The 24,902-nt window shown below is 34.8% G+C and overlaps 4 protein-coding genes across 8 annotated transcripts; all 4 read right to left on the reverse strand.

Annotated features, from left to right (window-relative positions):
- Positions 1 to 542: 542 nt before the first annotated feature.
- Positions 543 to 7,528, reverse strand: LOC111809889 (beta-amylase 8). Its single transcript, XM_023696359.2, has 10 exons — positions 6,935 to 7,528; positions 6,059 to 6,280; positions 5,284 to 5,364; positions 4,955 to 5,158; positions 4,227 to 4,421; positions 3,835 to 3,999; positions 3,255 to 3,515; positions 1,973 to 2,185; positions 1,018 to 1,237; positions 543 to 726 (listed from the first exon to the last, which is right to left on the reverse strand). Exons 1-10 carry the CDS (start codon positions 7,346 to 7,348, stop codon positions 695 to 697), a joined length of 2,007 nt encoding a protein of 668 aa, XP_023552127.2. The 5' UTR covers positions 7,349 to 7,528; the 3' UTR covers positions 543 to 694.
- A 421-nt stretch (positions 7,529 to 7,949) lies between these two features.
- On the reverse strand, positions 7,950 to 11,354 carry LOC111810315 (uncharacterized). Of its 2 annotated transcripts, XM_023697011.2 has the most exons (7): positions 11,171 to 11,352; positions 10,780 to 11,035; positions 9,366 to 10,394; positions 8,995 to 9,189; positions 8,758 to 8,909; positions 8,432 to 8,542; positions 7,950 to 8,228 (listed from the first exon to the last, which is right to left on the reverse strand). In XM_023697011.2, exons 2-7 carry the CDS (start codon positions 10,963 to 10,965, stop codon positions 8,162 to 8,164), a joined length of 1,740 nt encoding a protein of 579 aa, XP_023552779.2. In that variant the 5' UTR covers positions 10,966 to 11,035; positions 11,171 to 11,352; the 3' UTR covers positions 7,950 to 8,161. The 2 variants fall into 2 exon arrangements, with proteins under 2 accessions (XP_023552779.2, XP_023552780.2); XM_023697012.2 differs by having other exon boundaries at positions 8,758 to 8,888; positions 10,780 to 11,354.
- A 2,245-nt stretch (positions 11,355 to 13,599) lies between these two features.
- Positions 13,600 to 16,079, reverse strand: LOC147789387 (Profilin family protein). The gene is made up of 5 exons (XM_087117480.1): positions 15,914 to 16,079; positions 15,755 to 15,824; positions 15,172 to 15,281; positions 13,995 to 14,109; positions 13,600 to 13,822 (listed from the first exon to the last, which is right to left on the reverse strand). Exons 1-5 carry the CDS (start codon positions 15,975 to 15,977, stop codon positions 13,738 to 13,740), a joined length of 444 nt encoding a protein of 147 aa, XP_086973606.1. The 5' UTR covers positions 15,978 to 16,079; the 3' UTR covers positions 13,600 to 13,737.
- Positions 16,080 to 16,600: 521 nt separating this feature from the next.
- On the reverse strand, positions 16,601 to 20,117 carry LOC111810252 (pectin acetylesterase 8-like). 4 transcript variants are annotated; one of them, XM_087117479.1, is made up of 13 exons: positions 19,960 to 20,117; positions 19,455 to 19,582; positions 19,299 to 19,381; positions 19,097 to 19,226; positions 18,934 to 19,013; positions 18,778 to 18,864; positions 18,579 to 18,703; positions 17,817 to 17,877; positions 17,671 to 17,724; positions 17,516 to 17,593; positions 17,317 to 17,422; positions 17,093 to 17,238; positions 16,601 to 17,010 (listed from the first exon to the last, which is right to left on the reverse strand). In XM_087117479.1, exons 2-13 carry the CDS (start codon positions 19,573 to 19,575, stop codon positions 16,885 to 16,887), a joined length of 1,197 nt encoding a protein of 398 aa, XP_086973605.1. In that variant the 5' UTR covers positions 19,576 to 19,582; positions 19,960 to 20,117; the 3' UTR covers positions 16,601 to 16,884. The 4 variants fall into 4 exon arrangements, with proteins under 4 accessions (XP_086973605.1, XP_086973603.1, XP_086973604.1 ...); XM_087117477.1 differs by having other exon boundaries at positions 19,455 to 19,616; positions 19,960 to 20,105; XM_087117478.1 differs by lacking the exon at positions 19,960 to 20,117 and adding an exon at positions 19,870 to 19,938.
- Between the last annotated feature and the right edge of the window lie 4,785 nt (positions 20,118 to 24,902).

Here is a 24,902-nt window from a genome sequence, read left to right on the forward strand (position 1 = left end):
CCTAAAGAAGTTATCTCAGGTACATGGTAGCAACTCTAGGTCACAAGAAAACTAGGGTCGTTCAACTCTAGGTCACAAGAAAGTTAGGGTTTTTCTACCCTATTAATTATTATTTCTATCCAAACCATTCACAAAATTATCCATACAAATCTGCTCGTCTCCAGTTTTCTAATGGGAAACAAATCCACAACATTGATCTTAGACACGTGTTAGACATGGCTATGTTTGAACACAAGTTTTTTATTTTATTTTATTTCTCCTATTGGGACACAACTTGGCCGCTGTCTGGATACACATCTGAAAAATATTTACCCTAAAAGTTTACAGAAAAGAAAGAAAAGAGAGAGATTTTCTTATAGACTAAATCCTCGAGTATTAAGATGCCATTTTTTTCTTTAGTCATATCCGACCTTCATTCTCGACCTTCGAGTTTTTTTTTTTTCTTTTGTGGACCTAGATGGGGTAGAAGATTTGAAACCTCGATAATATTTTAAACCTACTGAATTTTCCCAGTTAAAAAGTCACTAACAAACTCTAACAGGTAAATTCAAAGCCAGCAACTTGAATCGCATAGAAGATAAAATTTACAATCACTATGCTCTTTTACGAGGTTCGAGACAACAATAGTTTACCTGATCATGCCCAGAATGATAGCCACTATTTGAAATCCATGCACGAGAGAGACTTTTTAACTTCAACTGGGCACCAAATCGCCTTCTATCTCGCCTGCAAAAGATTGTTAAAATAGCACCAGAGAAACATATATTATGAATCCAAGTTTCTTCAAAGTTCGTTAAGAATAAATTATGTTAATGACACGGGATTCTTCTCCCCCCCAGCCTACCCGATAAAGTTCTTCGTGGTAAAAGATTGGACAAGGGCCTGTTTGACCAGTACTAGAATGAACTAAGGGCCTGTTTATATGTCTGAATTATAACATATATGTATCAATTAATAGTTTTCTGATGCAACGACCCATTACCCTAAAAGATAAAGACGAACAAGTTAGATACTTACCATGCATGCACTTAATAAAGTAGTCCAACTCTGGAAAGCAAACCGCTCCTTGAATCAAAGCAGAAGGCTGGCGATATGCAAAGAAAGAGAAATGATGGCGATCAGGGTCACTCCGCGGTTTCGCCATATCGATGATTCTCATATATCCATCTCTGTCATAGCATGAAGGAGAGTTTTCACCAGCTACAGTTAAGCCTCGATCCCACGCTGAATTTAAAATCTGCAGATAAGACATGGAGATTTCTCTTTAAAGGCATTGATAGAGAAGGAAAACATGAGAGAGAATAAACAGTTAAGTTTCAACCTGTTAAAGGTCATTATATAACAAGAAAAAAGGAATTTTGTTTTGAGAACAGTTTTCTGTCATTGTTTTCAAATTTGTCTGTTTTAGAAAATTTTGAAGTAACATGTACAATTAATATCATTGATCCTACTGAAATAATATCACAATTTACAAATTTGAGATGTTGAATTTTTATTTTTATTTTTATTTTTTTAAGAAAAAAGTATTTACAGTAAATATGCTACAAGAAAAATAAACTTGAATAATATCTAAATAAAATTTTGAAGAATTTATATTCTAAAAAAATAGAAAACTATCTTTTAAAACACTTCCAAACAAATGAAGTCACCATAATGTTATAACCATAGAATGAAAATTCTCCTTCCAAACAATCTCCCAGATAGGTTGTTCAAAACAACTTTTGAAATAGATTAGATTTGTTTCTCGATAAAATATGAAAATTGTGATAAAAAAATTAACAATGTATAATTCTATCTCTCTATCTATCTCTAAGATGTTGGATTTTTCAAAACTTTATGGGCATCCGGAAGAGAACTCCTATCCATTAGACTTTATAAAGGCGTTAATCAATGGCCAAAAAATCATAGCAAGGCACCCATAGAAGCTCAATGATCTAAAGAAAAAGCATAAGATACTTAAAAAAATTTCCACCTGCCAATTCAAACTTTCTGGATCAGCCAATGCATCCCCCTCTTCCGGACCAGCAACTGGCATGCCACAGCAGACGAGTTTGACTATTACAGAGTGTTTCTTCAAAACATCAAAAACAGGGGAGTAACCATCTTGGTTAGAGGGGTTATAAAACCCAGCTGTGAGCTCTGCCGCATGACTAGAAGTCTTATACCACCAATAAACTGCAGGGATCTGTGCTAACAAAAACATCCATTTAAGAACAGATTTGCAATTAAGTCCATGACTAAGAGCTATAGGATTGACTGATGAACATCAAATATTTCAGGAATTGAACCCAGAAAATGAGGACCAAAGTTGGCAAGTTTATATGGCATGCGGATTGTCTTATAGAAGTTGTTGTATCCATGGTTGGAGATTAATTAAGCAAGTAGGGAATACAATGATATATGATGGTTATACCGAGAAAAAAAACTGAAGTTGCGTGGGAATCAGAAACACAGTCGTTATCCCACTGGAATTTTTAGGCAGAATCCCCTAACAAAATATTCATTAATAGTTGAAAAACGTTATTATATATTCTAGCTTCTTCTATATTCACTTAAGATTCTTCAAATATAAAGGGATGATCTCGGATTGGTCAGTGAATAATAGGGAAGAAAAAAGAGGAGACAGGATGAGAAATTTAAGGATTTGGTTGTACTATGGCCCTCTACATCCACCTCTGGGGAATCAAAAGCTCCGAGATACTCGTTCTCCCTGTTGGAGGACTCTTAAACATTAATAGACTCCTCACTTTCCTCTTCTTCTCGTAACATAATATATAATATTAATAGACTCCTCACTTTCCTCTTCTTCTCGTAACATAATATATAATACACCCAAATCCTTTCTGCTATTTCCTAATCTGCCCCCAATATTCTCTCTGTTAGCTCAATGTCTAAATCCAAATTGCCAATAGAATATCACCCGCCACTCCCCTTCTCAAGCCTAGAACATGTAACACACAAGGGTGGAGTCCAATTCTCCGAACGTATATCTTACAACCAGCGTTAGGTAGTTACAAGAGAAGATAACTCAAACGCCGGTCAAATTAACAGAAGCACATCTGATTATGATACTGATTAAAAACAAGTTCTATGAAGGTGACTAATCTAGATCTCGTGGCCTGAAGATAAACTTATTTCTTGAAGAATTAATCACCTGAAGGGCACAAGAACAATTTCATGAAAAGTATTACATGTCATTAGCTATGGAAAAAATCTAGCATAAAGCTAAGATTGACCAATGAGATGATTCATACCTTAACAATAAATTTTGTTTCCTCGAAGATGAGGCTTGCAAGAGACAATACATTATCTACATGATATATCAGCGTCTGGGCATACCATTGGAGGAAAAAGCGCCCATAGTAGCTATCGTAATCACCTCGTTCACAGAAGAACCCTGATTCATGTGGTCTAGAATTGTATTGGCCGGCATTATCAGGTCCCCTAGCCCAGAATGAGTGACCACGCAGCCCAGCAGCTTTGCGCAGACTCTGTTGTAGATACTTATCATAACACTGCACATCAAATTCACCAGAGGTAAAATAGGCAATCAGCTATTTAGGTCCCAAAACATAATATCCAATGGTCATAAATTAGTCTGCTTGGTCTTAAAAGGTGATTAGGTCTTGAGAGTCCATTTTAGGAGTAGGTTTATTACTTTTTAGAGGAACTTAGAAATGTGACCAAGTACTTTCAAGCCAATATAAAGCACGCCATTTGTTGAACATCCTAAAACCTGATAGGAGCTTCATAAGATAAGAAACACAATATTTGGATGGCCAATAAATCCAAAGAACAGAGGATTAACATTATGATGGAAGGGTTAATAGATACCTGAAACTCACCGATACCAGGATACCTCCATCCCATTCTTTCTGAGAAAGAAGGATATTTTAGTTCTCCAGATGCCCCCAGTCCTACTTCAATTGCAGAGACGAGACCCTCAGCAAACAAATCATTGAACTCTGTATGGAAGCTTCTCATAAAGTCAAAGTAGACCTGAAAACAGTTGAGATTAATTCAGGCACATAAAACTAGGTTATAATTGGGATGATAATGGAAAAGAAGCTTATGGCCAGAACTGAAAACCTGAAAGGAAATGCATCATCGAACTTAGAAAATTGTTTAAGTATTCAATTAATTTAAACCAACAAAAGAAATCTTAAGTTATCACAGTTTGACATCCTATAAATTGCGGTATTATTGCACACAAAATAATTCATTACCTCAATGCCAGTTCTTCCTCTTAAAACTCGCTCTTTGTCAATGCCCCAAGACAGACAGTCTTTATTCCTCCTTCCTTCACGATCAGTGAAGAATATATCTGGGTTATCCTTCCCTATCTCCAAAACCCATTGTGGGAGCTTGATGAATGCATCCTCTGATTCAGTTCCTCCAAATGCATGGAATGCCATCACGACCTATTGAAATAAATTTCCAAAAGTGATTAGAGAATTGTTAGAAATTCAAAATTTATGACAATCAATCATTAATCACAATACTCCTAAAGCAGGCTATGCATCCTCACAAGCAAAATCATGTCTCAAACTCAAGGTGGACAAGGATTCTTATTTTAAATCCAAAATACACAAACAGAAATTTATGCAGAGCAGCAAAGAGTCTAAAGGTGACAATAATCTAAATGGGTGCCTGAGATGTTAGAATACTCAATGAGACTTTGTTCATTTACAAATCAGGAGTTAGAATATACATTCAATCTCATGAAGATCAATGCAATGAGATAACAAAAAAAAAAAAAGAAGGCCAGTCAATAAATTGGGGCTTCTTACAACATATAAATTATGAAAATATTTCTGTGTTGGCAATAAAACAGAAGGGAAACCACCTGCATTAATCAATAGCATATTTACTGACGCTACTTTGATTTAGATTTCACAGGATCTGACCAAAACACAAACGGAGCCATATGTGCAGCTTATTATGGGAAAACTACCTGCACTTTCAGCTTGAATTCACGTATGATGTTAAACAGGTCTCTATAGCCAGACCACACATACTTTTGTGGGTTCCAAGCTTCAACAATACCCCACCAACAATCGACAATAACACCATCAACATTTAGTGATTGCAAATGACTTAACTCCTGCCTGACGCCATCAGGGTCAATCAATTGACAGAAGTTGTTAATGATACCAGTCTGGAACAAAGTTGGAATAAATTAGCAATCCAAACTTTGACGAAGTAAACAAGACAAAGAAGGTACAAATCTGAAAAAACAAATGAAATAAAAACTGATTAAAACACAAAATAATAACCACTTACAGCAAGCATTACATAAACAGGAACATAAGGAGTGCCTCTGAACTGACTCTCATTCTCCCTAGAGTGAATATCTTGAATAAGCTGCACCAGTCGACCAAAAAATTGTCTTTATCAGACTCATAAGTTTCAAAGAAGATCAGGGAAGCAGAAAAATAGGAAGGAACATGCTTAATACATCACAGGATGTTGATACTGGTCAGAAAGTTTCATACTACTCCCATAATAATTAACTCATTTTATTCAATTATTTATAGTATAGAAGTACAAATTAAAGTGAAAATTTTAAATAAACTGAAAACATCTGGACAATATCAATTTTTCATGAATTTCTTAAGTAGCATAGGCAACACGTCTTTTTTTTTTTCTTTTTCGTTAACTACAATGGAAGATTTCAGCATGTCTTAGTAGACAGCACCATGTGTCACTACAGAGAGATATCTCCATATGACGAAGGGATTTGTCTTTTTGATAAAAGGACGAAGGGAATATTATTCGTTACTTAGACTCTTTGTTCCATACAAAATATATCAATTTCCAGTTGTACAATGTCTGTACTCACATTGTGAATGTCCTAAATGGTCAATCTTTGTAAAATGAAGAAGCAGAGAATTTCTTTTATACCTGATGTGTATCAAGACATCACTTAACCGTGTGAAAGGAAACAAAAGGCTTAAATTTCAGTTATGTAAATCATAATACATTGCTTTTTTAAGAAATCAAACTGGGCACATAAAGTTGGATGGGGGAAAAAGAACTAGCTAGTGAAAAACCTCACCTGATCTTCCAGGCAGTGAGCAGCGTGAAGAGGGCTTGAAGCTGTCTGCTTCTCATTCTTTGCATCTCGTTCTGTGATGACAACTGAATCTAAAGATGCTGGAGACAAACTCTCGTCAATCGGGAGAACAGATGGTTGGCAATCTAATGCTGCTTTAATAGAGCATCCCTTAAAAGAACCGGATGAGATAGGGCTTACACCTGACCTTACTGGAAATGCTGCCTGTTAAGTATTTACAACCAACAGTGATCAACACTTTAGAAAGAATGGATAATACAAAGGATTTAAGCTGCATAGAAACTAGGACGATCAAATTCAACCATATTTATCATATGATGACATATTTTATATTTTATAATCCTCATTGGCGGACAGGAAGAAGGCAAAGTGTTCTGCCTAGATCATCTTCCCCAAGTTAAAACTCTAACACCATCTACGTTGTCTGCTAGTACAAAGCAAACATATAGCACAGATACACGAAGGTTTTCCAAGGACTATGGAAATCTATGAAGCATTGCCAGATATCCACACCTAAAATTCAGCATAATTCTTAAATTACTTATTTGTCTGTAAAAGTATCAGTGCAACTGCGAGAATAAGCAAGGAGATAATTCAAGCGCCCGCTAAGATCACTCATCACTGAAACTTCATTTATCTTCCTATTTCCTTTTGCAGCATTCATCATTAGTCGTTACGATCTTCTCGTGCTCCATTAAATTGTATTCGTTCATTTTCTATTCTTTTAGAGACATCAGAGATCAATCAATAATTGTTGTAAAGAATCTATAAACATATCTAAGTACGAAAAAATTAGCGTCACAATAACTCTTAAATTGAATTTTTAAAATACATGAAGAGTTGAATAGAAGTGCCAACCCCTTGGGACTGAGAAGGAGGAGTGGAATGCCTGTAGGTGGTGCCGTCGGTCTCGACAACCCAGCCAGCCTCCCTAGCAAGTGCGGCCAGCACATCGTTCATATCAGCGCGAGCAGGGAGGGGGAAGTTACCGTACTGGCGGAGTCCCGCCAGTATTCGACTGGTAATAGCTCGGCGATGGCGCTCGCGAAGCTTAGTCCGCTCTTTTTCTTTCTCTCTCTCTCTCTTTGCCTTACCGCCAGTAGCAGCAGCCGTGGTACTAGTCGGTCCCATGGCAGCAGCGGTGGCGGCAAAACCACGAGGACGACGAGGCGGCGGCGGAGGTTGAAGTTGATGCGATAAGTAGTCGGAACCATGATTGGCTTGGGGCTGAAGATCTTGATGGAAACTATCGTCGTTTAAGCTGCCGCTCATCTTCGTCGAATTCTAGCAGCTTACAAACAATTTCGAATTACATTGATTCGTTCGAATCAGTAACCCTCAAGAATTCCGATTGCAGCTCTCCTCTGCGTCCATCTCTCCCGGCAAGACGAGCGCGCCTTCGCCTCTCACTCATAAGCCGATGCTAGCAAACAAACAAATCTCTGCCCTCCCTTGGCCTCTCACTCATTTATGTATACAACAATTATAAAATTTTCAATTAATTTAGAGTATTTTAATTTTAAAATAAATTTCCTTACTAAACTTTTTTAAAGTAAAAATAATAAATATTATTTCACCCACTATATTTTAATTTAAATATTTTAAAATAATAATAATAATTTTCATATACTTAAAACAATGAAAATATATTTTCCAAGGGGAATGAATTTTTTTAAAAAAAAAAAAAAAAAAAAAAAAAAAAAAAAAAAAAAAAAAAAAAAAACTAAGATTAGGGGTCAATTTTAAAATTTATTAAAGAAAAAATTGGATATTTAAAAATACAATTTAATTTATCATTCTCAAATTGAAGAAAAGAAATTAAAAACAAAAAACAAAAAATAATTCATAAAAAAGTAAATTATGCCCTTAGAAATAAAAGAGAAAAAAAGGCTAATATATTTCTCAACTGCTGAATCCTCCACTTTCCATTACATACAACAGTCTAGCAAGTTCATCCTTATAGAACAAAAAACCTGAATATTTCATCATCATTTTCAAACCCTTACAATTTTCTAGCTAGCAGCCATCACTCGATTTCGAAGCATACACAGAAGACAGCACGTTTTGGATGGAAACGAATTGTTTTCACTTAACATCGTCTGATAACGCATCAGATCTGCTGCATATGTCCCCTCGACAGAGCGGGCACACCCTGTATAATACCACGCAAAGGTGAGTCAGAACAATCGAGTTTTGGATGCATCGACCGAGTCGATAGTAAGATTCATTTATTTGATCATGTGAAGTCAGGCCTACCCCATGTATGATATGTACTAGATGACTAGTGTATGATGATATGTACTGATTTTTATACAGTTCAAGAAGCAAGAAAACGGTACATGGACCCGATAATACCTGTGGATCTCCTTCAGCCACTTGTCGACACATGCTGCGTGAAATTCATGATGGCAAGGCAACACTCTCATGCTATCCCCTTCCTCGTACTCGACCAGGCATATGTAGCATCTGTAGATTCGTAATACCAAGAGCGGTTACACAAGAACACATCAGACACACGTCGAGATAAGACATGAAACAGTTTGTGTGAAAAGGGAAAGAAGAAGTTGGCATAAACTTAATGAATATATGTGGTAAGAATGTCTTAAACACGAAAGAAGCGTTCAATCGTGTCGAAAACACGATAGAGTGCATAGAAAATAGAAGTATAGGTAAATGCTTACTGGGCAGCTTCCTCGTTTTGATGCTTTTGCAACTTGGAATGAAATTTAACAGGCAAAGAATCTACAACAGCGTTCGGAGCAGGCAGAGAGCCAAAAGAAGACGCAGGGCGGGAGGATAAAACTACAGATTGCTGGTGAATTTCATCCAGAACCTAATTAAAATGAGTACAGAGATTCAACTAGTATAGATAAAATGTGAGGAAACTAAGCAGAGAAGGTGATAATATATGAGTTTACCTCAAATAAGGCTTCAGCTAACATTACAATTCTTGATATACTGGCTCTAGCACTTGTGTTATCGTTTACGTTTGTGTCACGATTGTTGATACGACAAGTACAATGACTGGTTCTATGTTGACCGGATAATATGCACGATCTCTCGTGCCCAGATAGGTTCTCAAAGCGACTTCCCAACCGCTGTAAGGCACGAACCTGCATGAAAGTGGATTAAGAGAGGAAAAAGAATACGAGATACCTAGAATTAGTTTTGTACCCGCCCCCACCCGCAAGGTGCACTGTTATGAAATATGACCAAACATCAATACTTATGTACTATTGCCTATCGACCATAGCATAAAAATAAATTCCATCAAGAATAATTACAAAACCTGGGACCGTATTCGTCTTCTCCGTTCGAGGAAATTTGATCTGTGTTCCAGCAGATCATGATATCTAGCTTCTCTAGGTCGTGTAGTTTCCATTTCAAAACCTTGGGTGCTGAACAACGAACTGGATAGACTAGAAGCCGGATAACCTGATGTTGTTGGCGAGGTCATAGCATTATCTACAGATGCCAACGCCCTCGTCTCAGCAGTCCAGACATGTCCACCATCACCACTGTGACTTGCACCTCTCTCTTCACCATCTTGTTGTGGAGGACAAAATGTGAAATCAGACAATGATGATCTACGAAGAACTCTATCACGCAGTCTTCCAACACTAAGGGTCCGACTGAAACGAAAATTGCGTTCAACCGGCTCCCTAGATCCAGTCCGCCTGTCAGATTGTCTAATCTCACTGCTTTCATTTTCAGGTAGAGTTTGAGCATGGGAAAGGTTTCCAACTGACTGATTGTCTTGTAAGTTATCAGAAAGACTCAAATTTTGTGTATCTAGCCTAAAATTGGCAGGACTATCTCCATAACATTGAGCACGAGTTGCACTAGCCAGCGACGCAGGAAGCAAGTCACTACCTTGCTGAGTTTCATCTTGAGCACCCAAGCCTCCAGCAGGTCTGTCTGATAAATGAAGCTCGGCTTCATCGTTCAACATTGAAAGATTTGTTGAAGACACAGGAAAAGATCTAGATGATCCTAAACTGCTTGCTCTACTAAGTCTGAAGCTTATATTACCAGGAATGAAACTAAAGCGAGAAAGGAAGTTACTCGAAGGGTTCAACGATTGCAGGGACGATACACGAGCAGAGGTACTTCCAGCTCTGGGAGCTGCTGCTGCAACAGCAACACCTGCTTGATCCCATCCATCAAACTCAACATTTGATGATACGCAAGGCATTTCAAGAGATTCCTCAGCTTTGACCCTTCTGTAACCCTCAATTTTCATCTGATCATTAGCTTGATCAGTCTGATTTGCAGATGAATAATCATGAGCATTCTTTTTGTTCTCACTTTTACAATCCTGCAGAATGATTCATAAACCAGGATAACTTAATTAACATTATTAAGATTTCAGACTGCACATCAGAAAATCAAATAACTAAATAAGTTCACTTCTCCATGGAAAAATGCTTCGAATTAACTCAGAAAACTCATCAAAAGGGCCCATTCATACGAGTTATAATGAAGCATAGCTCAGTTTATTTATGATTTAGCACTCGTGATCAAAAAATTTCATACAACCCACAAGTAAAATATCGACGGCTAAACCTAAAAAAAACCCCACAAAGATGCAGAAATTTGAATCTCAACAATCTATATCCGCCCACCCCATTGAATCAGTATCATCAATAAGACAACAACAAAAACCAACTTTCCATCTCAAAAAAAGGGGGGAAATCACGTACATTATCGTCATTGTCGCTGTGGTGCGATCCAGAGGGGGTACCGAGGCAAGCAGACTGGAAAACTCTACGGCCTTTGGATCTCCCCCTCCGGATTCTCCCAGAACATGAGAGATTCGCCGCCGCCGCCGACGGTGGTGGCGGCGGCGGCGGCGAACTACTCGACAACTTACTCCCACTGGCTCCCATTCCTCGCAACCAAGGCCGATTCTTACTCCATGAAAAATGCGAAAGAGGCAAAGATTGGAACAACACAGATCTAGAAGGAGTCCATAAACGCAGATTTGAGATTAATGTAAGATTAAAAGTAAGAAATAAGAACTGGAAAAGTAAGAAAAAGGGAAAAGCGTGGGATTGGAATGCATATAGTGATGAGTAGATGGAAGAAAGAGACAAAGTAACTTGCAGAACAGAGACGTGGAAATGGAGTTCCTTTCTTGGTGTACAGATTATTGATTATCCAAATGCTAAGCAAAGGAAACGAACGGAACTGAAGTAGAGAGTAATTTCCGGTGCGAATTTAATGATAGATTAGATATTGATTTTCAGATTGAAAAACGAAGAACATGGCGCTTTCTCAGCCCCCGTTCAGGGGAAAAAATTCAAACACCCGACCCCTTCGAAAATTGCACCCGTGGGCCACTGGGCCCAATTCCGTACTTTCTTCTTGGGCCTTCCTTTGTCTTCCGGTTCGGATCTTCCAGTCAATTTTGGTTGTATTTTTTGAAGTTCTGGTGGCAATATGTCTTGAATAATTGTATTTAATCTAAGTACATCAATGATTATTGCTAATCTATTAACAGGTGTATCAATAACTCAATAAAGGTAATGATTTCAAGTACATGTGACTGCTCAAACTCACCGCTAGCAGATATTGTCCTCTTTGAGTTTTTTCTTTCGAGGTTTCCTTCAAGATTTTTAAAACTCGTCTGTTAGGGAGGAGTTTCCACACCCTTATAAAAAATGTTTGGTTATCTTCTCCGATTGATGTGGGACCTCACAATCTATCTCTTCAGGGTCTAATATCTTCATTGGCACTCGTTCTCTACTCCAATTGATGTGGGACTCCCAATACACCGCGTTCGAAACTGAGCATCCTTGTTAGTATATCGTCTAGTGTCTGGATCTGATACTCATTTGAAAGCATATTAAATATACGGTGGTTGTATGTTGTGATTGAAAAGTGAAATTTGAAGTATAAAGGATTTTGCAAAAGGTCCCTTGGTTCCCTGGTTTTGAATATTGCTACAATAATACAATCATTATCCACCTACTTAGGGAAACTATATGTATTCAAAAAGAGAGATTATTTGAAAATGGAGCAATAATTCAAACACCTCTCATACAAACATCAAATCTTTTGAGGATTTTCAGAAAGATATGGCTTATATTTATATGGAAACATACAATTTTAAATTAATTCAAGGTTGGAAGGAAAATGGGTACTTAATATATAAATACAAAACAACACCAAATTTGAAAATTAAATAAATAAAAAGGATGAAACTTTTGGCACATGGAGAGAATCTTCGTCCATGAGAGCCAATCTTCAAATTTTGGTGAAATGATTGTATATTTTTTATTTTCTTTTTTGGGTCACAAGAAATATGATTTGGATATTTGACCCCTTTTTTATCCCTTTTTCATTTGTGTAATATATTGTTTTGTGACTTAAAAAAAAAAAACAAAGGGTAATGTGTTTTCTTACTAAACAAATAAGAATAGAAGAACGGAAATCGAAAAAAAAAATGCACTACTAGCCGTTTAGTAATGAAAAGTTTGAAATTGTATCCGCCAAAGTACACCGCTAGTAGATATATATTGTCCACTTTAACCCGTTACGTATCGCCGTGAATCTCACAATAAAACATTGTCTGCTAGGAAGAAATTTCCCAACCTTTATAAAAAAAAATAAAAAAAAAATGTTTCATTCACATCTCTAACTGATACGAGATCTCAGATAAATTTTTTTTAATAAAAAAATGAAAAAAAAAACGTTTGAAAAGTATTTTTCTCGCTGGTTTTTACCTTTTCATTTTTCTCGAGGGGTATCTTCCTATAAGATTTCAATAAAGCACGTGGTCCATCGAGACATTAAAAAAGCGCACACCAAACATTATGTTTTGTGGTCCAGTTCTAATCTTTAAAATGGCTTCGAAGAGACTAGACATTTCAAAGAGAGAGCAATGATTTAAAATTATAACATCCATAGAGTTAGAATCAAGAACCAAACGTCGAATCTACTTATCAAAGAATGAGATCATTAAACCTAAGTAACCGAGCCAAGTTGTGGTAATGCAAAGAATGCAGGTGCTATCTGTACAATGGTTTATTGCGCAGAACAAAGATAAAACTCTAATAAAATAATGCTGCTAAAACCTTATCTTCAGCTGCCGCTCCCTATGAATCAAATTAAGACGCAGCAACCACAGCAACTTGGGAAGATGACGTATAGAACAAAAGATCATATTATATAATATAAATGCCAGAAAAAAAAATTGAAATCACATTCAACAAAATTCAAATCCCAAAAAAGAAAGCATGATATAGTCATCAACAGATTCTAGAACCTTGAGCCTGTTTACCATTTGAAAAATGTGCTACAATCGCACAACAACACACTCGATCAGGATAAACACAAAGAATAGGAGAGATAAAATTCAAGGAGAATACGGAAAAGGAAGAAAGTATACTATTTAATGAGATATATATATAGTTTCAGTCAGATTTAACGTACCTGATATAATCTATTAAATATATCTCTATCAAATCTTTACCAAATACCTACCATATATCTCATCTTTACGAAATAACTATCATACATCATGCTCGATATCCCTGATAATAGATAGTAGTTCTATAGTTTTATAACAGTCAAAACCGAGGTCCAAAGCTTAAAAATATATTCATTACTCTAGTGCAATTCTACATCAGTTCATACAAGGTTTTACTTCAAGGCAACTAAAGATTTTTCCTGCCTAACTGCCAAGATAACTGATCGGCAGAAGCCATAGCGCGAGACGCTGCTGCAATCGAACCATCATACCTGTAAGGATTTAAGAGGACTTCTATTTTAGGAAAAAAAAAAAAAAAAAAAAAAAAGCACACATAAACGAGAATCTTCTGGTTCTTTGAACTTTATCGAGTCTCTACCAATGCGAGAAATATTTGGATAAGCGGGAAAAACAAAGCAGTTTTTAGCAGTAAACTATACTTACATAGCAACCAAAATAAAGGCTGTTGTTTGCACTATAACAACGCCTTCACCAGCATGCTTTATAGTGTTCATGCACCTTGCACAAAACCAATTCTCATGGACCGATGTCATTATGTCTGAAATAAAGTTCTATTAAGGTTAGATTCGTGCGTATAAAAACCAAACTATAATCCAGCATGAACTGCAGACAAACAATTCCAAATATTCCCAGTTTTGGTCCATTCTGTGGTTGCTATTATATGAGAATATTGCATGCATATTATAAAGAAACAATTTCATTGATGGTATGGTATGAAGATGAGAATATTATCTTAAAAGCAGTCGCCCCAACTTCAAAGGTAAAGACAGAAAAGCCTAATTGAAATCAGAAATGTTCCGGAAAAGCATTGTTCTTCTGTTATTCAAACTCACTGCGAAGTTTTTTCTTTTTTCACTTTTTGCAATTCCTTTTGGCTCAACAGATAATATCTTATCCTGCCCTCGTACTTCAAAATAAAATTATTGCTCTACTTTCTTTTTTCCACATCTCCGGATGATTTTGAGGCCTCCAACGCCTTTTTTTTTTGCTTCTCCCCTATTTTGAGGCTGCTAAACTTGGGTGGGTCTAAGCACGGAAAAAGAATATACATCTTTATACACATGAGCCTACGACCGTTTTTCAAAGATGACAATGTAATAGCTCAATCTCACTGCTAGTAGATATTGTCTTCTTTAGGCTTTCTCTTTTGGGCTTCCTTTCAAGGTTTTAAAACACATCTGCTAGAAAGAGATTTCCACACCCTTATAAGGTATGCTTCGTTTTCCTCTCCAACCGATATGAGATTTCACAATCCACTCCTTTCAGGGTGCAGTGTCTGGCTTTGGTATAATAGCTCAAGCCCACCGTTAGCAAATATTGTCTTCTTTGGACTTTCCTTTTTGGACTTCCCCTCAAGGTTTTAAAACGCGTCCGCTAGGGAGACGTTTCCACACCCTTATAAGGAATGCTCCGTTCCCCTCTCCAACCGATATGGGATCTCAGAGACAATAACTAGCCTTAACTAATCTTAAATTAACTCTCACTTTACACACATAATAATAATGTAGCGTTAAACAATAATGTTTGAATATTGCCATCAATTCAAGAAAACAAAATGTTTAACAGAAGAAATGAACGAAAAGCACACAAGAACACTTACATTGATTTGAGCCGATGCTGAAACTCTCATTTTGGGGTTTGTCACGTTTGATGAAATCGATAAACTGATTCAGTTCTATAGGATTAAGCAATATTCCTTCTTGTTCTGCACTGAAGGCCAAACACCAAACAAGCTCTTAGAGCTTCCAAAACAGATTTAAATGAAAATACAGAGAAGACCCACAGCCAGAAGATTCATGTTTCAAAGACAGAGATTGAACTAGAAAAAAACTGGGACAAATTAACTTCTAGAATTATCAAACTGGAAGTTATAGCACAACCAAATCCCTAACAGTTTGAGCTAGTTCCAACCCTAACCCTAATCCCAAATATGGACTTAGAACTAGCGATTAGAACTTGTAAAATTATGAAAGACAGTAGAATTAGCATAATAAGTAAAAATTAGGAAACGATGAACTACTTGGAGAGAAAAACAATTCCTTACGAAATATTCTTATTGAATTTGAAAATTGTTTAATCTCAGAAAACAAAAGATTTTTCAATCGCCAAGAACCCTACACAAGAATGAAAACAGAAAATTGAAAGTAATGAGAACATTCAAATCGGAAATGAAGAGTGCTTACATGGTCGAAAGCAAACGGGAAGGTCCAGTAGGATCATAATTGATCAACAGAGCAGCTTTCAATGGCTGACCTACGACAAACAAACAAACATCCATTAAAATCGCATTTGAGCACATCGATATTCTATACGAATTGAAAATGGCGGACGGTGTTGGTTACCGAAGGTGCCAATGCTGCCGGAAGCCCATTTGTCCCAAGCTTTGCGGACGAATGCCCAATCCATTTAAGCGAAACCTACTAGGCGTCTAAGCTACCATGGAAATGAACCAGTGAGCTCTAGCAAAGATCCCGCGAGCGTAAATGGCTGAAATTTTGAAGACCTTTCCCAGTGTGACTAGATTTTTTTTAATTATAAATTTAGAAATTTAAATCTAAAATTATTTTTAATACACATCTAATTCTTCTAAATTAAATTAATACTTTTAATCTTGATTTTTATATCATCAAAATTCATTTAAATGATTTTAAACATTTTATTTTAAAAACATACATTTAAAATAAATAACGAGAAATTTTTTTTTTCAAATTATATATAAATAGTTTTAGTTTCGAGAAATTTTCGTACAAAGTATTGATTTATCAAAGTCAAATATTTATACTAATGAATATTTTTATAATTATTAGGATTTTTATTAGTTAAATTATGATGAAACTTTTACAATAAAAAATCATAATAATAATTTTTTATGAACCCCAATCAAAAACTAAATTTTACAGTATTTCAACGAAAGGGTTCTTGTTCTTGGCTTATTGCCTATTTGAGTATTTTTTATTTTTTATTTATTTCTCAAGTATATCAGGTGAATATTAAATGCTCAAAACAATGAAAATAAAAAGTACCAAATATAAGGAAATATTAATTTTCACATAAGAGAAATCTATAAAGGTTCAAACAATCATTACAATTTAAGGTGATAGATTTCCATTGAAGAGAAATCCACGTTTAATCTTTCAACAATATGGCAACGCTAAGCCAGACATTGAGTTTGGTGCAGCCAATGGCCTTTCGTTCTTATTTCCAACACTTGGATGAATGATGATTCCATCTATATCCGTCGTAAATCGCATTCAAATTTTAAACTATATCATTTCTTATAGTAAGTTATAACGTAATTGTTGTAATAGATCCCTCATTCGAGGTTGTCTTTCGCTTCGAAAATGCGGTTGTGGCATGTCGGGTTGCACGGGTAAGGACAATCGATCTTCTGGAACGGACTCCGGTCGAAATACCAGTCTCCAACTGCCTTTGCAATGGTCTGCATATTCCAATTCATGAAAAGAGTTGGTATAGTTTGAAGAACAATGGCAAAGGCAATGGCATTCATGTTGATTACTTACCGTCTTACTCAGCGTGGGAGAGTCTGCTCGTAGCCATGTCTCCTGCGTTTCGGTTTGGCAATGAGCATAGCAAGAATCTATGAACAATCCTCTAGATAAAGAACTTCCAACGCCATTCAATGCACTCAAGAACTGAACCCTGAAATCTAATCCAAAACCAGAAAGATTAGAATAAAACACTTTCTCAAACAGTTTGAAGACTGCTGAGCTTGATGTTCTACTACCTTGCATGGTTCGTAGCTGAATAGGCGAGCAGTTCTTGATGTCGAGCTTGCAGCTGTGCCAAGTACCGTGCGGATCGGCGACGCCGGGCGCCAGTATGTTCTTGATCTGGATGGTGGTTTCAAGAACATGATGATTCAGAAACAATTGATATCAAAAGTTGGGGGCTTTACATGTTTTAGATGGGCTAATTTTGCTAACCTGCCATGAATCATAGGCTGCATTTACAAGAAATATTGGTGTCTGAATGAGCTGAACCACGTTTTGGGGAAAGAAACACTGCAGAAATTTGCTTGGAAAGCATTAATAAACAGTCCGGAAGTTCAACAAGAAGCTCAAAAAGATAAGTTACTTACCATCTCTGGTTTCATTTTTGATGTGCATGATATAGGCAAATTCTTAGCAGAAGCCTGAACAATTTTGAGAAAACAAGCACAATTGAATATACACTAATGCAACTGTACGCATGGAGAAATGAGAGAGATAGGCAAAAGGAGCATACATGGGTAGCAACTACGTCGCTGTAGAAGTCCGCGATGTGCTGTGTGCCAGAGACATCTTTCCTGGTATTTACATTATTACATTAGATCAACACGAAAAATTTACCCGTAACAGTCCAAGCCCACTGTTAGCCGATATTGTCCACTTTGACACGTTGCGTACCACCGTCAGCCTCACGATTTTAAAACGTGTCTACTAGGGAGAGGTTTACTCACCCTTATATGAAATGATTCGTTCCCCTCTCCAACTAATGCGAGATCTCACAATCTATGCTCCTTCGGGACCCCAACGAGGGTGTCTGGCTATGATACCAATGTAACAGCTCAGGTAAATATTGTCTACTTTGACACATTATGTATCGCCGTTAGCCTCACAGTTTTAGAATGTGTCTACTAGGGAGAGGTTTCCACACCCTAATGCTTTGTTCCCATCTCCAACCAATCTAAGATCTCACATTCTCTGTTTTAAAAAATCTTGAGGGGAAGCCCGAAACAGAAAGCCCAAAGAACACAATATATGCTAGCGGTGAACTTTGACTATTACAAATGGCATCAAAGCCAGATTCCGGATTGTGTGTCATCGATGACACTATACCCCACATCGGTTGGAGAGCGAAACGAACCTCTCCCTAGCAAAAGCATTTTAAAATTTTTGAGGGGAAGCTCGAAAGGGAAAGTCCGAAAAAGACAATATCTACTAACGGTGGACTTGGAATATTACACGAACAAAGAAAGACAAGATAAAACAAGCAACACGAGCTTACGCGTTAATGAAGTATCCAGCATCTGAGAGGCACTTTACTTTAGTAGTAGAAGGAAGTAGCGATTTGAAATGATCACAATTCAAAATCGAACTTAATCCGCCCGCGGAACAACCGGAGAGAATAGCCTGTAGTATCAGCAACATCAGATAGATCCAAATGATTATGATGTGTATAACAAAGAAGAAAGTTCAGTTCATACGTTCTTCGCATTCTTCATTCCTTTGGCGAGTAAGTTATCAATGATAGCACGAAAAACTCTTGCTCCTCTGAAATGCAGATTGGTAGCCTGGTCCAAAGATTCATCACTATTTCAGAAATGAATCTAAACTTTAATCTCGAAACAATTGAGACTTACAGGATCAACCGCTTCAACATCTCCAGTGAAAGAAGATCCATCACAGTACCGAACCTTGATTCTGTTCCAGTTATAAAAATCTGTGGCGTGGAAGAATTGTTGGTATAATTGAGATAAAGAGTGAACCGATCAATCAAATCATATTGTTCATCTAAGGCCAAACCTGGATTGAATTTTTGTTTATTGCTCAAAATCCCCGAGAACGCAAGAACTGTAACCATTTTCCTAGACGAGCCTAAACGAGTGTCCCTGCGTTGGAGACAGGTCGTGACATTGTTGCACCATCCTCCTCCCTGTGAATCAAATGAAGTTGAAATTACCACAACAAACACTTAATTTCTTCAGCTCTGAGAGAAAGAACAAACCTCGAGTTGTATCAACCAATTATCGATCCCAGCGCCGAACCCTTCGCTGAAATGATACGCTGGAGGACTTCCATCCAAACAAACTGCACGGTTGTTCACAAATCACGAAACCAATAATGAAACTAAAAGTGATTTCAAGATGCTCGAGTTTCTTACCGCCTCCTTTGATACCAGCTTCTTGAACATAAGTAATCCCCACATTAATACACTGTGTTCTAAGGAAAAACTGCAGAGATGCAACCAAAAATAGCCATAAACCGAAGTTCTCTCTGGCCATCTTCTTCCTGCACAGATAGCCAATAGCCATTCACATAACAGCTACGATAAAAAAAATCCGAAAAAAATAAGAATCTAGAAATGGATTCATCTTGTTTGTTCATCAACAACCAACGCAAATGGACTAAAACAAGAACAAACAAGAAATCTATTGAAAAATCAACACATTACACACATCAAACACAGAGGAAGAGACATAGAACTGAATAATCAGACAGAAGATTAACTAAATAACACAAGAAATAGCTTAACAACGAAGGGAAACCAAAAAGTAGATTCAAGAAAGAAAACGCACATGAAAATGGAACAATAATTAGTGGGAACAAGAAGAACCCAGCAGCATTCATAAAAGAAGAAAAAGAAAAGAAAAGTTTCCTAAAAATACCTGAAACAGAAAGCGAAGAAGAAAAGTCAGGAATGGAGAATCAAACGGCTTTAATTTTTCTTGGTAACGAAGGATCTTGAGAGGTTTAATGGGGGAAAATGGGAGCCGGGTTGTTTGTTACTTCTGGAAATCGAAATGTTTATATAGGAGAATATAGAGATGTTGTTAATAACAGTATATCATATTTACAGGCCATTCCGATTTTGAGCGTCCAACCCGAGAACCGACACACATACCCAAATGCTAACGCCAATTAAATGTTTAATTTTACTTTTAATATATTTTTAATAAACAGTTTTTATAGTTAGTTTATTGTTTTTTTTTTTTTTTTTTTAAATAAAGTTAGCGTTTATTAGTATTCTTCCTAATTTTAAGAATATATTTATTATTTACGTACCATCTTCTATTACATATTATTCAACTAATTTAGATTTTAAAAAAATTAAATGAATAAGTTTAAATTAAACAAAATTTTAATGTAAAAATAAATAAGATATTTGACTGTTTCGCTGACCCGACCTGACCCGAATACTGCTGACAGAAATGGCGAATCTTTGCGTTGTGGGCCCTACGCGCTCCGTCTCCAATGTGCTACATAAATGTAGGTGAGGTGAAAAAGAAAGTAATAATACTACGAGAAATTATTCGGTGGATGGATGCCCACCGTATAATTTTTATACTGCTTCTCTCCTATTTTATTTTATTTTAAATTGAGAATAGAATGGGTAGAGATTAAATTCCCAAATGTTTTTCCTTTTTCAAATTGCAAATGTTTTGAAATTTTAAAAATTTATTATATCTCAATTAATTTTATATAGTATGATTGGACTATTCTTTTTAATATTATAATTTGGTTCTCACATGTGTTGCAGCAGTTGTTTTATCCTTCTAAAAACTAAATTTAATCAAATAAAAAATTAATTGTATATTATTATATAACTCAACTTAACAATATGATTATAAATTAGATTAGATTTTTGTTGGGTTAGCCACCGTTAAACTCGAATTCTAATATATATTAAAAAAATTTGCCTATTTAAAATATTTGTATATTTATTAAAAATATAAACAAATATTCGAGTTTTATTTAATAACTAAAAAAAGCAAAGAATTGCTTACTTATTCTTTTATTTCAAAGAAAATCTTCACTTTTTGAAAAGGTTATTTTCTTTTGAAATTTTTCCATTGATTGAAAATTGAATCTATTTAATTAAAGGTTGTATTTGAAACTTTTAATTTACGAAAAAAAATCATTTAAATCGATTAAATAAATATAATTTATCTTTTCTCTAAATGTTGGCTAATTTATCAGAGACAAAAATTGAAAGAAAAAAAAATGGAGGGATTAAATGGAACAAATTCTAAAGAAAATGGTATTTTTATCTATTTTTTATTTTCGCGATCGTAAATATGATTAAATCGTTGTGCATAATACGCACACGAGGGGAGGGGGAATCGGATGCATTACAGTTTGAGTCACCAATGGCTGATCGTGATCATGGGCGATGGAAATGGACGGTGACGATGCGTGATGCGTGAAGAAAGTGATTGACGGTGATCGGGTGGAGTGGGGCCTAACTTGATGGTCATGATCCGCCGCAGACAATTCCTGCCCCCTCCCATCAACTTCGAAAAGCTGGTCTCCAATAAACGCGTCAATTTTTGCTCCCCACCCGCATTTTTTTTAACCTAAGTTATAATTTACCCCCATAAACTTAAAAAAAAAACGTAATACTTTTAAAACTTTTAATTTTATATTTTCAAATGATTTATAATTTAATCTATTTTTTTATTACCTTTTATATAAGAAATGTGATATTAAAAAAAATAATTAAATCTATTTCAAGCCTCGAGAATAAATTGAATTAAATAAGTTGAGTATGAAAACAACAAAATAATAATAATGATAATAATAAATATATAATTATTATTATTATTATCATCATCATCTACGATAAAATTGTGATATTTTATGTTTGTCCTTAAAAAAAACGGTATATAATTTGAATTTTATGGTATATATTATTATTTTGGAATCAACGCATTTAAATATTTAAATATATAATTGTTGAATCTACGTCCTTATATATATTTTTATTAATTTTTATTTAGTAAAAAATAATGATAAATAATTGAGCACTGTTTCAAACTGAATAATAATGTATATGACTAAAGTAGCCAGTGGGTTGTACTGGTGGACATAAGTCAAAATGCGTATATATATATATATAGTAAGATTAATTAGAAAAATATATGAATATAAAAGTGGTGGTGTATGATGATTGAAGAGAGTTCTTGACAATGGTCAAACTAACATGTCTTATTGTCTTATTGGATGGTAAATTTCTGACCGTAAACTAAATATCATTTAACCATAAGTAAAATTATCAATTTTTAAGATGGTAATCGTAACTTATTCTTTAAACTTGTCGTTTATATTAATTAAAAAGTTGAAAAATGTTCTAAACAACTATTATTTGATTCCATAGGTATACATTTAATTAAAAATAAAAATAAAATTTATCTTGAAAACAATTACTTGAGGGTATACATATTCAAATTGTGGATGAACTCTCTCAAAACATTAATATAGTCATGTGAAGGATAAGGTTTAAAAAGATTTTGGGGCTGAAAAGACGATAATGCCCTTTTAAAATCAATAAGTTGTTTGAATAAATCAGGTAGTTGAGAAGTCACAGCTTAATTAAAAGGGTTCAGTAATACTTTGGCTGGCCAAATCACATGCACGCAGCGTGGATTATGAATTATTCAATAATAATAATAATAATTCCAATTGGATCTCATGGAGATATACATTATTATGTTATTTCAATCTTTCAAATTATTTTGTTAATTAATTTTATGTTATATATATATATAAAAGGTGATTAGTTGTATAGCACCTAACGATTTTCATAAATGAGTGGAAATTTCGAGTAAGTTGTAAATGAATTAATTAATCATTTCAATAAATTGGTAATTATCAAAAAAAGAAAAAAAGAGTGATGATTGATAATTAAATCATTCCATTTAAATCACATAATTTTTTATAAAAAAAAAAATCGAAAATTAATTAAGATAATATTAGAGAGGTGAGTAGTGAATTGAATAATTAAATTATATTTAAGTTGGTTTAAAGTCACTTTCAAATTTGAATTTGTTGTTGATTTTATTTATTATTTGTTATTGCACGCAAATTCTAAAATAATCATAAAAAGGTAATTAACAGGAACCAGTCCCTTTTATACTTTTTGATCCTTAAAATGAAGCTCAATAAATGGGAGTACATTTACCTCCCATTTACCCTTTCAACATTACATTTTATTTCATGGTAAAATTTTAATGGGAATTTTTTTGGTGCAATTCTAAAAAAGAAAGGCATCTTTATTTCATGTGAGTTGGACGGCAATGAACTTGTAGCTAGAAGGTTCGAATCAAAGTGCTTTCTTTTTTGGGCCACTAAACCAGATTTATCAATATTCATACATATATATATATCAATTGAATTATGTTTATATGGGTAGGAAGTGGAATAAAGAGAGCGGTTTGACAGTAGAAGGATATGGATATGGTCTGGTACATGAATGGGCTATAAATGCACAAATACATGAAAATTTAATTTAAAAATAAATGAGGTTGATAAATAGAATATTGATCCACCACAGATATGGTCTTATAGAGTCGTGATCGAAGAACAAAAATGTCGTGACAACTATTTAGGGGCTGAAAAATATACCTTTAGTCAATTTGTGGAGCCTTAGATGATTTAACGGCATGTCTTTGATAATATTAAGAGTGTATACAAGTTGGGTTGAGAAAATCTCGTAGATCAATTTGAATAGAATTCACGTTCCAACCCTTTTTTTTTTTTTTAATTATTTGTTCATGATACATGTTACATTAATAATTAAAATCACGTAGAGCTCAAATATCAAGCATTCGTAAGTTGTAATGCATCATTAACATTGGTTATAAACATCAAATATTATATGTTCATCATAATCTCAAAAGTAAGGTGGGATTGAGTTGTAATTCTATTTTTGGTTCATAGGACAAAAAAAAAAAATCAACCCCAAACAAACCCAAAATTTTTATTTTCAAAAAATTAAACTAAAGTAAAAAAAAAACTAATTGGAGGATGGTCAGATTCTCAAATCATGTGTGTAACAACCAAGTCCATCGCTAACAGATATTATCAGTTTTGACCCATTATGTATATTGGTCGACCTCATTAATTTAAAACGCATTTTTTAAGGAGAGATTTTTACACTTTTTCAATTGACATGGGATCTTACAAATAAACGTCTCCCTAAGAAACGGTGAAACTGATGATGGCGAGATGGGAACACTCGTGATATTCACAAACTGATGTTTATTTGTGAAACATCTCGCTAATAAACATCTTTAAATAGACTTAATCTGTTATAATGGGAACACTCCTAAATTGACTTTTGAAAAATAATTCAATACCATAATGAATGTGACATTGTTTGGGAGGGGCATGGTCTCCATAATGAATAGTCTATATAATTACTTGAATTTCATATATTTGTATGATAATGGTTGGTGCAATAAATTGGAAATTCAAGTGGCTGAAAATATTTAATATAATCCTATCTCTTTTTTTTTTTTTTTTTTTTTTTTTTTTTTTGTAGATAAGAAATTTAATTTCATATAAATTCGGTTTTTGTCAATTCTTCAAATCACTATCTAAATTTCTTCAAGTCCCTTTTGACTTTCTAAGATTCATTTAAATCGGACCACACATATTTCATTTAATAAAACTGCAAAATAAATATCACTCTATTTGCCTCAATTATTATTATTCCATATCATCATATAATTTTTATTTACAAATTTCACGAAAAAAGAAAATGTATCAATCTATTATTTCTATAATTATTGTAATAATTATGTGAATTAATGAAGAATTTGAAAGTGGG

The sequence above is a fragment of the Cucurbita pepo genome, chromosome 14 (genome assembly GCF_057944985.1).
Source record: "Cucurbita pepo subsp. pepo isolate OVF chromosome 14, ASM5794498v1, whole genome shotgun sequence".
NCBI lineage: Eukaryota > Viridiplantae > Streptophyta > Magnoliopsida > Cucurbitales > Cucurbitaceae > Cucurbita > Cucurbita pepo.